This window comes from Amphiura filiformis, chromosome 7 (genome assembly GCF_039555335.1).
Source record: "Amphiura filiformis chromosome 7, Afil_fr2py, whole genome shotgun sequence".
Lineage (NCBI taxonomy): Eukaryota > Metazoa > Echinodermata > Ophiuroidea > Amphilepidida > Amphiuridae > Amphiura > Amphiura filiformis.
This window is the reverse complement of record NC_092634.1, coordinates 40,807,980-40,824,734: the sequence shown is the minus strand read 5'-3', so window position 1 is coordinate 40,824,734 and position 16,755 is coordinate 40,807,980. Positions and strand designations below refer to the sequence as shown.

The 16,755-nt window shown below is 35.8% G+C and overlaps 1 protein-coding gene across 1 annotated transcript in view; it reads right to left on the bottom strand.

The window, feature by feature from the left end:
* Positions 1-1,408: 1,408 nt before the first annotated feature.
* LOC140157854 (aminopeptidase N-like) overlaps positions 1,409-16,755 on the bottom strand; it is a 33,207-nt gene continuing 17,860 nt past the window's right edge. Inside the window, exons 8-20 of the mRNA XM_072181102.1 lie at positions 16,688-16,753; positions 16,358-16,423; positions 15,463-15,647; positions 14,840-14,934; positions 13,045-13,178; positions 12,704-12,907; positions 12,159-12,235; positions 11,692-11,802; positions 10,737-10,904; positions 9,363-9,503; positions 8,692-8,773; positions 4,573-4,773; positions 1,409-3,207 (exon numbers count right to left, since the gene is read on the bottom strand). Coding sequence (XP_072037203.1) covers positions 4,630-4,773; positions 8,692-8,773; positions 9,363-9,503; positions 10,737-10,904; positions 11,692-11,802; positions 12,159-12,235; positions 12,704-12,907; positions 13,045-13,178; positions 14,840-14,934; positions 15,463-15,647; positions 16,358-16,423; positions 16,688-16,753 — 1,473 coding nt within the window. The 3' untranslated portion in view covers positions 1,409-3,207; positions 4,573-4,629. The remainder of the gene's footprint in view (positions 3,208-4,572; positions 4,774-8,691; positions 8,774-9,362; positions 9,504-10,736; positions 10,905-11,691; positions 11,803-12,158; positions 12,236-12,703; positions 12,908-13,044; positions 13,179-14,839; positions 14,935-15,462; positions 15,648-16,357; positions 16,424-16,687; positions 16,754-16,755) is intronic.

The following is a 16,755-nucleotide window of genomic DNA, read 5'->3' as shown; positions in this document are numbered from 1 at the left end:
TCAGACAAAGTACCATTGATACACATTTTGGTGGTTCTGTTGGTAAAATATGACTTGTACCAGTCTAGTGCAGTTCCGCTTAGGCCGATTTCATTAGCCATACGATGAACCAAAACACTATGCTCTACCATGTCAAATGCAGCTGACAGATCTAGTAAAACCAAAAACACAGCTTGCTGGTTGTAAAGGTACTGCATGATGTTAGTCTTGACGTGGAGAATTTTGTTATACATACACTGCATTCCCAGCAAACTCAAGACGTTTTACAAAACATTCTAGCATCAAGTTGATATTATCAAGTTGATATTAATAAGTTGACACAATTTTTGGCAAAAAATAATGTTTGGCAAAACATATTTTGCAATGACATTTTAGCAACGTTTTAAAAATGTTGTAGTGTTCGTTCCTATCACAGTTTTGAAAATATTTTCATAAACATAATATTTAAGGTAATACGAGGTATTGTTGGTCGAAGCAGCAACAAAAAAATGTAGTTCACAGCATCTTGCGAATGGTATAGTGAGCTTTAGCAAAAATTGCATTGCTCAATTCATAGCGAGCGTGTAGAAGAATTCAAATATCACAGATATACTTTTGCTGGTCCTATGGTTCTTAAGTTATGTTGTAAAGAGGGCTGAAACAACAACACTTTTGTAAAACGTACATAACTCATTAACAACAATAAATTAAGCAGGTTTTCAAAGTATATGATTTGTAGAATGAACTTTTGCAAAACACCAAAGTGTTATTTTTCAATAATATATTGATCCAGATAATGAAAATCGACTATTGCTAACTATCATTTAAACCGAAACCATAACTCGTTTATAACACGTTTATAATATTTTTATAACATTTTGTGTTCGCTGGGTTATGATTAATTTTTCGCTGTAAATACCGCAGAAATAATTATTACACCGTATAATATGGCGGTATGGATATTGCTGTGATGATTATGTGTGGATCACAAAATGATTATGTGTAATGGGCCATCCTGATTCCGAGTATTCAATGTTGGATATTCGATGTAACATGATTTAATTTATTCCCATTCTATTTCCAGAAATGTTTAACTTTTAACGAATGTTTGATGACGTAAAATAAATAATATGTTATGTAGAATGTCCAATGGAAATATATTATCATTTTACGTCATCAAGTATTCGTTAGAAATTAAACATTACGAACAAAATAACGAACACTAACACGTGTACACCGAATATTCTTCATCCACTAAAAAGTATGTAGCAGCCCTAATAGATGAATAAATATAACTAACAGATATTTTTATTTATATATTTATTTATTCATTTAATATCGAAATCATGTACTAATGTGTCTTATATCATAGGTGCAAAAAAAAACACCACACCACATGATTGAGAAGAAATTCGGGTATATCGTTCAAGCTCATTTATTTTGAAATATAAAAAAAAATAACACATGCTTGGTACAAGCTTTATAATCCTAAATATACATTTATCTATCATTGTAAATATATGATTAAGTACGTTTTAATATTGAATTTTTTAGCGGGATTCTCACATAAATTCCATCAAATTGTCCTCAAAAAGGGAAAGACTTAATAGGCGACGAACAAAAATAAACCCTGTTCTACGGGCGCGGCCGACCGGGTTTTTAGGACAACATTTTGTCACTATACTAATGAAAACATTTATTTTCTCATAAACCTTTATCTGTTGTAATTTGGTTCTGTAAGTCATACTCATACTGTATAATGAAATTACCTTTATTGGCAATTCGCAACCAATTTAAAACATAAATCAAAGTTTAACACAAAAATGCCGTAGTCATGAAAGTCCTACAACGTAAATATGATTCTTATAAATAAAAAAAACCCGACTGATCGTCCCTCCCCTTAGAACATGGTTTTCTTTTTTCGATCGACGCCTGAACGGTATAATAATCATCACTTCAATTTGTAAATTCAGTCCACGGTAAACACATAAAATTACTTTTATTGCAGCCGAAAATTGAAGGAGTTGAAGACATAAATAATAAATTGATCATGCGAAAGACATTTTGGGCGTACAAATAGATGCATGCCCAGTATTATGATTTCAAAAATACAGCATCAGTAAAAGTCCAACCGACAATGTTCAAATATACGGTTGGGGTTAGGGTTAGGGTTAGTTAAGAATATACTTGTGCGTAGGATATACCAGAATTATTCTGTGATATTTTACCCAACAAAAGGGTTGTTCATAATGGCACCCACACTCTAAAAATATTTTACTCAACACTGAGTAAAAAGGTCACAGCTCAACAGTTGAGTAAAAAATTACTCAACATTGAGTAATTTGTTGAGCTGTGACCTTTTTACTCAGTGTTGAGTAAAATATTTTTGCAGTGCAGGGCTGGGTAAAGTTTTACCCAACCGTTTTAACAGTGTAGATTATGTGAACGAGGCAAAGAAAACGTGTTATTACCATCAGGATAATCATGAGAAATGTTAAAAAGCTCTTGGTACATTCATGTAAAATTAACAATTTCACCCAGCATTCTACCAATCTTCTGTTGTTGCTCCTTAATAACACAAGAACTGGTTCCAGATCTGCCATTTGTTCTATAAATCTCCGCTCCTTCTTTTCCTTGTGAAATTGGATTTCATTTTGAAGATGAGATACGCCGAATTAATTATGTCATGTCACTACCGACGTACCGAAAATTGAAGAGTACCTTCAAGTCGACGTACCTTGAATAGTGCCTTTGTCGACAATTAAATAGTGCCCTTGCCGACGTACCGACAACTCAATCCAAAACTAGTTCAGTCGTGACAGTCCACTACCCCCATGTTAACGATTTTTCGGTACTAGTGACAAATAATGTCAATCAGTAGTATGTTGGTAGTGGACTGAGCAAGTTTTAATTGGGAAAGCACTTTAGGGGCAACCGGCCACTCTGCATAATTTGGTATGAAATTTTTCCAATCACAGTGATAGCCCTGCTTACCGAGCAAATCTTTAGATATTACAGTGGCGTAACCCGCCTTTTGCAATCGAGGGGGTAGGAAGGGGTCATGCACCATGCACAGGGTCAAATGGGACGGATGATGATTGTCACACACCCGCCAACTCATTGGGAATCAGGGGAGGGCAAGGGTCCTGGCTGGAGAAAGACATGTAGGCCCTATATGTTCTCATTCCCCTCTCTCGCTCACTGTGTTGGTACACCAACTGTTACATACACTCAGAGAAATATTCACACGTTATGTAAAAAAAATACGATGTAAATTAAATTATACACAATATATGTAAAGGTTTGTCAAAAACTTTTACCATGCCAGTTTGTAAATGCTCCAAATACATATTTGAACTGTAACGAAGCTAGTTTACCTAATTTGTGTAATCATTGCATGAAGTGAAGTAAAATGTCAGCCCAAAATACTTCGCTGATTGGAGAAAATCTACCTAATGTGTTATGTAAATCGACACGCATGTAGTTTTTACCTATTTCATGTAAGAAATTATAGCGCAGAGCGAAAGCAATGGCGGACACGACGTGTGTGTGATCGTGTAGCGCATACCTGCTGAAACTTCATTCAAATAGGTAGGTTTCGGAGTCATTAAGCTTGAACCAAACTGGAGATTCGTTCGGTAAGTTATGCATGGATTTCTTTGAGACTTTAAAAATGGCTATTTATGGGTTCATTTTGCTAGATTGATCAACATTAGAATTGACATGCACCGGGACATTGCAGCGATCGTGTGCTACGAGTAGGACAATCATTACAGTACAATACTGTACTGTATACTGCGCCCGGACACTTCGTGTATCTAGCAATGTGTGTACGTGTTGAGATAGATCACAAATACCACAGGAGATTTTCTCTGGTAATACGGACAGTGTAGCCGTGATATGCATTGAAATGACTTCGATAATGTAGTGTAATGTAGTGTACCAAGTGTGGGACTCGAATTAAGCTTGAATCCTTGAAGTGACAATGCATTAGTGTAGGCCTACTATAGCATTGTATCGTACATGTACATGCAAGAGAGAAATGCTTACATTGAACATTAACTCGATAGCAAATGCCGTTGAACTAATGGAAAATAAAATAAAATAAAATACTTCATGCATGAAATTGTATTGTTGAACGAATCTGACAGTTGACCAAGATTTGACGACTTCAAATCTATCATGAATTATGTTTCAGCATAAAATAAAAGAAAGAAAGAAAGAAAGAAAGCCCCAATCCTATTGACCTGTTGTTTTGCTTAATTAGTATGTATTTTTTACATAATTCAAGGTTATGTGAAAAATACCTATTTGTTATAGGGTTCATATGCTACATAAATGTTATGTATTTTTTACATAATTTGTGTAAAATATTACATAACAATTATGTAGTAAAATACCTAATAGCTGAGGTAAAAAATCTACATAAAAGTTATGTAAATATTTTACATAATATGTAAGTATTTTATCTGCTATGTTGTTTTTACATAATTCATGGTTATGTAAAAAATACCTATTTATTTTGGAGTTCTATACGTACATCGAAGTTGTGTAAAATTTTACACAATTTGTGTATTTTTTTCTGTGAGTGTAGCCCTAAACCAATCATGATACCAGGACCTGAGTATGTAAATGTTTTTATTACTGTGGTTAAGCCTCTTGCTGAAGCCATGTTGCAACCTTATCGTAGTTGTTTCCCATCCATCGGATGTTAGCCTCTGTTATTTCAATCCCTTGAGTAAAAGTCCTTTGTGCTGCCCATTGGTTTGGGTGTTTATCGAGTTCGGATTTCAGCTGCAAAAACAAAGTTCCAAGAATAATATGCATAAAGTAAAAACAATAGTAGTTTACATGTTACTTACGCTGCGATGTGTTCAAATTGTAACGAAACGTATCCCTGGTTGGGTCATTATATGTGACGTGTCATGTCAAAACACTAGTGGAAGTTTTGGATGAGAAAACGGACATTTTGATGAGAATCGGCCAAAATGGTGAGAATTTAATTTTCTCATTCTTTCGGATGAGAAAATAATAATCGGGGATTAGCAATTCCCACCAGTTTTAATAAGACAATAATGATTGACACACACACCAGGAAGTTTCTCATCCAAAAGAATGAGAAAATTAAATTCTCACCATTTTGGCCGATTCTCATCAAAATGTCCGTTTTCTCATCCAAAACTTCCACTAGTGTAGGTGTTCGTGATCGCAGTCTTTATTTAACACGCCACGCCGGTAGATGTCGTTGTAAAGCAGTGTTTGAGTTGGTGGTGGTGGTGGGAAGGGGGGTAATAAACAGTCGATAACCGACCATGAATGATCAATTAATTGTCAATATTCAATTAAATTCTAAAACCTAACAAGCTAATGATGATCACAGACTGTCATGTTCAATCGCAGTCGCTAAGGCTCCTTAGGTCGGGGGGGGGGGTAATATGTGTGTGGTTGAGGGTGATGGAGGAAAATCGATAATCGATTATCGATTATCGATTATCGATTATCGATAATCAATCATTTGTCAATACAAAATGTTTAAAATGCATAGGCCTACGCAATCGACAAAACTAGATATCTGCAGTAATTTGAAAATATGATATCTCTAAAGTGCTAGAAAACCAACATTTTGATCATTTCTATGCATATCATATCTCATGCAACCTGAATGAACCAAATTTGTTTCCACTTGGGATTTCAACAGCTTAAAATTCAAATTTTTCGTAAAATACGGTTCAAATATTTTGTTCTGAATTGGAAAATCTCTCTTGGTATAAAATGGCAATAAGAGGGATTTTTATCGTCAATTTCAAACTTTGTTATCTTAATCATCATGGCCGTGGACACATGATACTCTATTTACACTAGTGGAAGTTTTGGATGAGAAAACGGACATTTTGATGAGAATCGGCCAAAATGGTGAGAATTTAATTTTCTCATTCTTTCGGATGAGAAAATAATAATCGGGGATTAGCAATTCCCACCAGTTTTAATAAGACAATAATGATTGACACACACACCAGGAAGTTTCTCATCCAAAAGAATGAGAAAATTAAATTCTCACCATTTTGGCCGATTCTCATCAAAATGTCCGTTTTCTCATCCAAAACTTCCACTAGTGTAGGTGTTCGTGATCGCAGTCTTTATTTAACACGCCACGCCGGTAGATGTCGTTGTAAAGCAGTGTTTGAGTTGGTGGTGGTGGTGGGAAGGGGGGGTAATAAACAGTCGATAACCGACCATGAATGATCAATTAATTGTCAATATTCAATTAAATTCTAAAACCTAACAAGCTAATGATGATCACAGACTGTCATGTTCAATCGCAGTCGCTAAGGATGATTAGGTCGGGGGGGTAATATGTGGGTAGTTGAGGGTGATGGAGGAAAATCGATAATCGATTATCGATTATCGATTATCGATTATCGATAATCAATCATTTGTCAATACAAAATGTTTAAAATGCATAGGCCTACGCAATCGACAAAACTAGATATCTGCAGTAATTTGAAAATATGATATCTCTAAAGTGCTAGAAAACCAACATGGTTGATCATTTCTATGCATATCATATCTCATGCAACCTGAATGAACCAAATTTGTTTCCACTTGGGATTTCAACAGCTTAAAATTCAAATTTTTCGTAAAATACGGTTCAAATATTTTGTTCTGAATTGGAAAATCTCTCTTGGTATAAAATGGCAATAAGAGGGATTTTTATCGTCAATTTCAAACTTTGTTATCTTAATCATCATGGCCGTGGACACATGATACTCTATTTACACTAGTGGAAGTTTTGGATGAGAAAACGGACATTTTGATGAGAATCGGCCAAAATGGTGAGAATTTAATTTTCTCATTCTTTCGGATGAGAAAATAATAATCGGGGATTAGCAATTCCCACCAGTTTTAATAAGACAATAATGATTGACACACACACCAGGAAGTTTCTCATCCAAAAGAATGAGAAAATTAAATTCTCACCATTTTGGCCGATTCTCATCAAAATGTCCGTTTTCTCATCCAAAACTTCCACTAGTGAAAGGAGACACTTTTGGGCAGGTTATCGACTTTGAGGTTTTTACATATCTTAAATATAGAGATATTTTGCTCCACAATGCGAAGATATTGAGTTCGTAAGTTATGGTATTATAAAATTGGAAATTGAGATATCGGCCTTTAAAAATATTATTAACAATGTTGAGAGTAGGAATTACCTAGAAAAATGTCTCAAAAAATACAAGATGCCAGTTATATTCCGGTCTGAAACTATCAGACAATATTTTAATCATTAATAACATCACAAATTCGCAACAAACCCAAATTGTGAAAAATCTCCCCCGGGCAGATTTTTGGCTATTTCTCCATTTACGATCCTGCCCAAAAGTGTCTCCTTTTGACATGACACGTCGCATATATGCAGGTGTTTGTAGTGATCATTCATTAATTTATCTAACAAAACATTATTATAATGGTCAATTCTAGAACTGAAATATTCCAACACACTAATAAACTGCACAGACACATATATTTTAAATTATAACATAGATGGTTCGTTTATATTTCAAATTATTCATCTTTTTCCGCTTTTTCGTGGTAATTTTAATTCTATAAACTGTACATTTGTGTGCAAATTGAGGGTGCTATTTACATAGATTTTAAATTTAATCTAGCCAAATAATATGAGTTATATCATACATTTCATGGTATTTTTTTTTTAATTCCCATGTCATTTGTTAGTCTGTTTGCTGATATTCTAATACCATATTACAAGTGTCTACCCCTTGTAAATATGCAAACACGATTTCAGATAACTAGCGCCATCATTGTTTAACTTTTCGTCGGCCGCATCACATACTGACGTATTTGCAAAATACGCATTTGGAGAAAATTGAACTTGAAAATTTAGAGATTTTCATTTGCTTCATAATCTTGATTAAAACATTATTGTCGATTAAAACAAGGTTAGCAGTAACGCGAACATACTATATTTTCAATATAATTCACTTATTACTATCAGAGCATAACTTATTCTGCAAAAAAACAATATTAAATAAAATACGTCACTATGTGAAAAGGACTAATGACAATTTCGCTGTTCAAATGACAAATACGTCGCGCAAATACGTCAGTATGTGAAACAGTTGCGCAAATACGCCAGTATGTGAAAATGACAAAACAGCGATTTTATCGTGTAATGACAAAGTCGCGCAAATACGTCAGTATGTGAAACGGCAAATTCTTCAAATTGCAGATACGACATACTGGGCTTGCGCAGTATAGGTGATCGGCAAATACGTCGTTATGTGATACAGACATTTCAAGGTTTTGTTAATACGTCAAAATTAAATTAATTAATATCTTAGTAATTAAGCCACTTTGAGGCATCGTTTTTGGTGAATATATAGAGTAGAACATAACAAACTAATTTACCAATTTTCTCAAAAATTTTAAAAATGTCGAATACGTCAGTATGCGCCCGACGATTTGTACATGCCATCAAACAACCATGGTTTCGTATATCATAAAAAACAGAAATTCGCAGCGGTGAATAGAAAACGCAACACCGGGGGCACTCAAGTTTCATTTTAGTAAGGGTGTGTGGCGCGGAGCGCCGAATTTTGGGAACTGAAAACAGATTTGCCAATAAAACTGTGGTTTCTGAACTAAAATTTCAACATATTTTCAAAGTTATCTCATTTGCTAGTTAATTCTCACCATTGCAAGCTGTTCTTCTGTATTCAGTGTTGCAGTTAGACTGGTAGCCATGGCAATGAAATTGAAGAAATTCTCACCGTGGCTGAAAATATAATTAGATAATAACGTAAATCCTTTTAACACGTTTACAGAGACTGTATTTTTGACGATCTTTTGCTCAATATTGGATTATTATTTTCAAAATGGGCAGTATATATACAATAATTCAAATAATTCATTTGAATCCATGTTTGATTTTCCCTCCGAAATAGGCTACATCTATATCCGGCTTTTCTCACCCTTGGAACGACAATTTTGTTCTTTTCGCGATACCGTAAACCTCGTCTACACTAAAATATAAAGTGCTTCTGATGAAAGCTTAATTAATCTAGGCGCCATTATGGAGTTTGAGCAAATAATTTAGTATTATTGTAAGACCAATCTATTGTATTGGCATGTTTACGCTTGTTTCGTAATAATTTAGCTTTCATCACAAATACTATAATTATATGCTTGTAGACGAGGTTTTACGGTATAATTATTGCGAGTTCCTTAAATAAGCGATATTTTACAACGCTCAAATTTACAGCTTGAAATAAGGGCAAGTATAACAACCACTTTATTTATATGTCTCAAAGTCAAATGCAGCTAAATACTAATACGTACGCATTTGAGCCCTGCCTTGTACTTACATCTTTAAAATGGTATCAAAATTATTCCAAAAGAATTCCCAGGCGAGTGTCGACCCTGCCGCGTTTGCTATTACACCGGTAAGTACTCTCTCATGGTAGGCGTCACTGATCACATCGATATCCAGTAGGTACGATAGGTACCTTTTGTGAAAAGAATTTGGATTGAAAGATTATATTCGTGCGGATTTTAAAAATCAATAGCATTGTTTCTAATCTAAACTACTGAACGACGAGATTTTTGTTGTAATGAGAAAATACTAGAAACCTTCTTGGGAACAAAGCGGTGAACAATGAAAATGCATGGCGAAATTTATTCCTCGACCGGGAATTGAACCAGGGCCCTCCAGTTTATCAAGCGGACTCTCTTAGTACTGTGCTTTTCAAATAAATAGTGAGTTCTTCGAGATTAGTTATTGCGCAGGTATTTCCAAAACACATTCATGCGTTACGTTATCAGAGGTCAACGTGAAAGTCAACACAAGACCACGTAGGCCTACAATTTTTACTCATATCGACATAAAATTTGACAATAGATCCTTTCATGCATCTTGTCGATGATTGCATATGAATGAATACAAAACCCACCCAAGTCCATACTTTGGCCAAAATGAGTTAAGCATGTGGAATTGTTGCTATACACAGGCCTGTTATATGTATGAAAGAACAACTCAAAGTCATCCTCTGTGTCTATAGCATGTGAAAAATAGCATGTATGAAAGAATCACCCAATTCCATGATTTGAGTCTTGTAACACATTTGATTGAAATCCAGTATGTATAAAAGTCCACTTGTAACACATTCATTGCTAGAGAGTGACTTTTGAAGAAAAAAAAAGGGTTTAATAAAGGAAAGTGTGTGGTTTATATTACATGGCAGAATTTTTATCAACATTATACATACCTGTGTGCTTTATTTTGTATTACCTTACTAGTGGTAATCTCATTCCAACATTATTGTCTTTGTATATGATTCAAAAAACCACCCAAGTCCAAAATTTAAAATGAACCCCACGAAGTCCCTGAAATGCTAGCTAATCGTCATACCTAATACAGGTTAATCCACTCATTCGCACGTAAAACTTACCATATTGACCAGGTAAATGTAACTGAAGGAATTAAAATGATACACAGGTTTTTCTCTCAAAATCACTTCCCATGGACTTGGGTGGGTTTTGTATTCATGTATTCATATGTGTTTTGCACAAAATTTATTTGACGCATGTTTCTCATATCGGATGTTGACGAATGCTCTTCACAACCGTGCCAAAATGGAGCAACAGTTGAAGATGGAATTGGGAAACGCACATGTCATTGCATCTTGAACATGCCTATATTTTCTCTTTTGAAACAATCACTCAACTTTGACCCCACTGACCTTTTAAGGATATCCTTGTCCTGGCTACAAGTCATTCCAGCCAGTAGTGTAGCTTTTTCCGTATCTGAGTTGGTTTTTTGATACTGCTCAAATGCAAATTCCCATTCTCCTTGTCCACCTTCCGCTATGGCTGTACAATACACTGCTAATCTCATATCAGGAAAGATCCTTTGTAGTTTACAAGAAATAAAAATAGGTTTATACGGACTCTAATTATTTGCCCCAAAGCCGGGGATAGCAAAATTTCCTAATGGTATACCATAAATACATTATTTGGCCCTCAAGCTCTCAGTGTGCCAAAAATCTTTGTCCCCCTCTCGATATACTAAAAATCTCTGATCCCCATTTGCACATGCCAAATTTCGGTGATCTTTGATTCAAAACTCTGATTGGTCTACATGGATGTTGCGAGTATAACGTTGGGAGCCAAATGTAAGACTTCTATACTCAGCCTTTTGGCCTACAGCAAACTTTCATCAATTCCGATTATAAAGTGAACAGCGTTCATATCATACTATTGGTAAATTATGTTTTACAATTCCAATAATTTTCTCACGTTTTTAGACGTTTCATCTTCCGATCGGAAGACTTCTTCAGCAGTGCGATTAATCAGCATCTCCAGAGTGTTCAGTTCTTCGCAGTAGCTACAGGTCTACCGATCGGAAGATTTTACTCACGTTTTTACTCACGTTTTTAGACGTTTAAAAACGTCTAAAAACGTGAGTAAATTATTGGACTTGTAAAACATAATTTACCAATTGTATGATACCTTCAGTCCTGATGAACTTATTCAAGGAGCATTTATATCAGTAACGTAATGTATGTAACCGAAATAATTAGGTGTTTTTTGACGGATAACCAACTTTTCTTACGTACACTTGCATTACTGGTTATGATCATTGCATCATTGTTTATGATCATTGTTTCATGATAATAAATTAGGCATAAATCTTACATGTTTGTTGCTGGGTTGTTCTTCCATTTCGCAAATTGAGACTTGGCCTTTTGCAAACAATCTGGATTTCCGTAGGAGCAGGCGAGCTTAACAATAACGGCCTGCAGACGTCTGAAGGAAATCAGCGACACAAATGTAGGAAAATTGAAAATTAAGGTTTTTTTTTTTTTTTTTTAAGTGCGGCATCACATAGGAAACCACCGACAATAAAATGAGATGAGGTGGACGAACAGATTGAAGGGGAAGGGGGCAAAAGAGAAGAGGAGAAGATAAAGGGAGAAGAGTAAAAAACAGATGAATAAAGGAAAGAGAAGAAGGAAAGAAATAAGAAGAAAAAGAAGAAAGAAAGGGTGAAAGAGAAAAGGATGATCTTATCCACCCAGAGCAATGAGTTTGGCGGAATATGTTCCCTCGCCAAAAGAATAAGCATTTCATTCAACTTGTTGAAAGTATGCAAGGTGACTTACTTATTCAGAAATGCAATTCGTTGAATCTGACCGATACCACTGGAAAATAATAATGAAGTCAAATCAGCCACGTAAGTCTGTAATTAGAGAAGTCACAAATCCAATTAAGATAAGTATTGAAATAACGGGATGTACAACAAATTCTCTGACAAAACTAACTGAGCCTCGTTTCTTCGCTAAAATCTTGGAGAACATATAGCATGAATGGTGTATGTAGGAGAGTAGAGGTGACGCGTCAAAGGTTTAGTGCTGTCTTTTAAATATATTAATTAATTATTATAATTATATTGTTAAATAGTAAATGTTGAATTGGTAAATGTAACCTACCTAAAAGCACAAAAATTGATTAAGTGAAAAGGTGATGTTTAATAAATTTGCTGTAACGTTAAATCAAACCTCTAAATCAAACATAATCAAATGCCTTACATAGCGATCGGGTAAATAAATATTACTTCTGCAAGTAACAACACTCTGTAGTTACACCTGCTCACACAAGCTGATCTTATTCTGAACAGATAAGCGTCAATAATGATTGCAAGTGGTACCTTAAAGTTGCCGTAAGCCTCTGTACCTCTCAGCATAGATTCCACAAATCCCATTACATCATCTGCAGCTGCCCAAGGAACAAAGTCCCACTCACTGTAGAGATATCTACTGATATTGAGTGCAACTCCGATATCCAGATAACCAGCACGAGCAAGATTAAAGGCATCATTGATTAATGTTGAACGACTCGCAGGTGGTATTGCCTAATAAATAAAAAATGATAATATCTGGGGTAAGAAACATAATATTTTCTGGTGGAACATAGCATTTCAAATAAACTGTGTTCTTAACACTTTGAACACATCTAATAATTAATCATAAATAAGAACAGCCTACTTACAGCATGATCTTTCATTAGTGTGTCAGTCAATAGTGCCCAATTAGAAAGGTCATAGTTCACACGGTAATAACCACGTGACTCCACATTAGCCAATAACCAATCACTGCTCTGTGCTTCTCCTATAGAAATTTGCCCTGTGGAAATTTAAGTCAAAATAATGGAAAATTTTTGAAACGCATCCCAAAAAGAAAGTATCCAGTTTGATTTAGGTCCATAAGTCAAAGATGTGGTCTTAAATCAAGACCTACCAAAAGTATGTTACAGATCAATTTATTCCGCAGAGTTTGATACCCCATTTGTCCAAATCGATGCAGAATTGATGACACAATGACCTTTTAAATGCAATCACCTCAATTTCAAAAGTTGCAGTAAATTCCTACTGATTTGGTCACTGCTACTCAATATGAACAGCGATAGACCATGTGCGCATCAGAAGTCTCGCTGAGAGCATGGGCCGCAGATGTCTGGCAATCATTGATGCAGCAGGAGGACATACCAGATATGGACTGTGAAGAGTGAACGGGGAAACATTGTATTGAATAAAACACATGAAATGGAGTCAAACAGCCTTAGACCGTCTCTGTTATTGTGTACCTTTGTGAAGAATCTTGAGAAGCAGGAAAACAACATCAATAGGAATTACTGCAACTTTAAAAATTGAAGTGACTACATTTAAAAGATCACTGTGTCATTATTTCTGCATCGATTTGGACAAATGAGGTATCAAACTGTGCGGAATAAATTCATCTGTAACATACTTTTAGTAGGTCTTGATTTAAGACCACATCTTTGACTTATGGACCTAAATCAAACTGGATACTTTATTTTTGGGATGCGTTTATATGCGATGGCATGCCAATAGTACGGATTCAAAGCATGATGCTTTGAAAGCGTGAAAAATCAGTTCAACTATCCTCAAGACAGTGACGTTAGTAATTCATCATCATCATCATCTTCCGATACTGTGCAGAAACCTCCGCTGGAGTATACTCGCATTCAAGTAAGTGCAGACAAAGAGTGCTGATACAAGGTGAAATGTGCAGCTTAAAAAGATGACTGGAAAGTGGACTGGTTATTAGGTGAAGGAGACGCCACATACTCTGGACTTGAAGACGTCTAGGGTTGGCGACTCAACAACTTCCTGCGGCAATGCATTCCATAGACGGATAGTGTCGGGGAAGAAAGAGCCTTGCAGTAAAGCTGTGCGGGAGGGAGAATGGAACATGGAACCTCTGAGAGTTGCCCAGTGAGAGTTGACATCTGAGAATTACTCCAGTGGACTTAGTATTAAATCGATTACGTTGACTCAAAGAATAGACGTGTTTATACGCGCAATGATCACAGGCGGTACATCTGTACACGCGTTAAGTATAAACTGCGACAAAGTACTGACGTCACTTCCTCTATTAGAATCTTGTTCACTCAAGTCTGGTGTTGGATGGGAGAAGGCTCAGGTCATAGATCCAGAATCAGATCAAACAACGCGCTAGCTAAAGGAAGCAATTTGGATCAGAAATAGGGGGCAAGACACCGTGAACAAGGACGAGGGGGCTTACAAACTGAAAACAAAATACGATCAACTCATATAAAAAAAGGCAACAAGGAAGTTTGGTGACATCATCAAAACCAGGTAAGAGTGTTGCCAGTCCCCCCCAAAAAAAAAAAACATCATCTAGAAAGATCAGACCAGAGCGGTGAGCAAGATTCATGTCAGAAATTGAAATATTCCTGCGTATCAGTTTCTTGGATCTGAAAAGAAACTTTTATACTATATTGTCAAAATGTAGATACTTACTAGTATCTGTACTGGGTGTTAGCCATTCCTGAGGCATCATTTCAAATTGAGGAAGACGAGACGTGGTGTACGTAAGTGGAACGTGCCATTTGTAACTGTTGGATCACACAAATGAAAGCAAGGTAAGTATTGTCGCTTCATTACTCTAATTATTTTGTTTGTATTTTTCACTAACGTTATGTTGGGCAAATTTGTACTCAAAGGACCGTAACGTAGCACGACCGACGGCGTCACACGCATTGGCGTCATCGGCGCTAGTAGTAAATTCCAATTAAAAGAGGACGTACTAATCTTTTTTCTTTATGGAAATGTTCCAATATGGCTTTAATTAAAGTTCCATACGATACCCCTAATATTACATTAGGTTCTCCTGCTCCTGTACAACATGCAGCTTTAGAGTTCTATTGTATATTCTTTTATCTGTCACTAAGGCATAAACATGATAAAGCATATGATTATTTTGTCGTAAAGCCAGGGGCATGCATATGTTTATATATAGGGAATGAGTTATAAAAGATTTTGACGGATTCAGAGCAATAGCGTCGATGGATACGACGAAAACTTCGCCCTCTTGTCAGCAATATTACAGGCCCTGATTACAGGTACATGGTAAGTATGCTTACTCTTGTTTTTTGGCATCAGGATGATCCGGATTAAGTAAGAATCTCTCTTGTGTAGCTGTGAAGTGTATACCATCTTCTCTATCATAATCTCTTGTTATAGATACCAATGGGTAACCCATCTGTATTGTCCACGTGTCCATGATCTTCTTTACGTCCATGTGACTCTTGCCATCTTCACCTGCTGCCTATACCACATTTACGAATGGTTTGGAAAAATAAACGTTGTATGTATGCTTGTTAACAATAGGACTGAAGGTCATATATTTACATTTCGGTATTTTTATTGATCTGATGTTAATGTTAATTTTTTAGGGAAGGGCTGTCCATCAGTCCTTCCAATTCCAGCCCTTTCCTCCTTAAGTATTGTAAATAAGTTATTGTTTTATGCTTTTGACAATATGTGACCATCCACCACAACTGAGCCCGGATGTCGCCAGTGCCACTATTGAGATATGCTCCATTGAACTTAACAATAAACAATAGGAAACAAAGGATTTATTGACTGTTTTATTGATTTTTCACTACTTAAATGTCAAGTACTATAGACATGATATACATCATTTTAAAGTTAATTTCAAGCAGAATATTTTGGTTGAATATCTCAAAAATGATGATTGGCGACTTCAGGGCTCAGTTGTGCTGGATGGTCACATATGGAAATAAAGTGAAGGTGAAGTTGAAAAACAAATAAACACCATTGCGTAACATCTTTAAAGATAATAAGATAAGTGTTCTTGATGATGCAGATAGCGGTTTGTGTGTGTGTTTGGGTTGTGGTGGGGTGTGTTTGTGGGTGATGTGTGTAGTGGGTTAGGGGGGGGGGGTTGTTTGTGTACGTGGGCAATTTGTGTATCTCCTTTGGCATATTTTTTTCTATACCTATCGGTAGTCTTACCTCGTTTAATATAAGCCACAATCCATCCTTGTCTGTGTTGTCATATGCAAATGTTTCTAGATACCACTGTGAAGACAATACCAAAAAATCGCTTTTATTAATATTAAACGCCCTACTAATACCAAATAATACTATTACTAATGTGATGACAAAACGATGATGAATTGATGATGACGATGATGATGACGACGACGATGACGATGATGATGATGATGATGACGACGAAAAAGAAGAGGAAGAAGAAGACGACGACGACGACGACGACGACGACGACGACGATGATCATGAAATAGTATAATAGTGATAGTATATCTATAATTTACGGCTTGCCTTTAGTCCTTTTCGAAAAGTATCCTCACCAAGGAAATTTGACAACATTCGAAGAATTGAAGCACCCT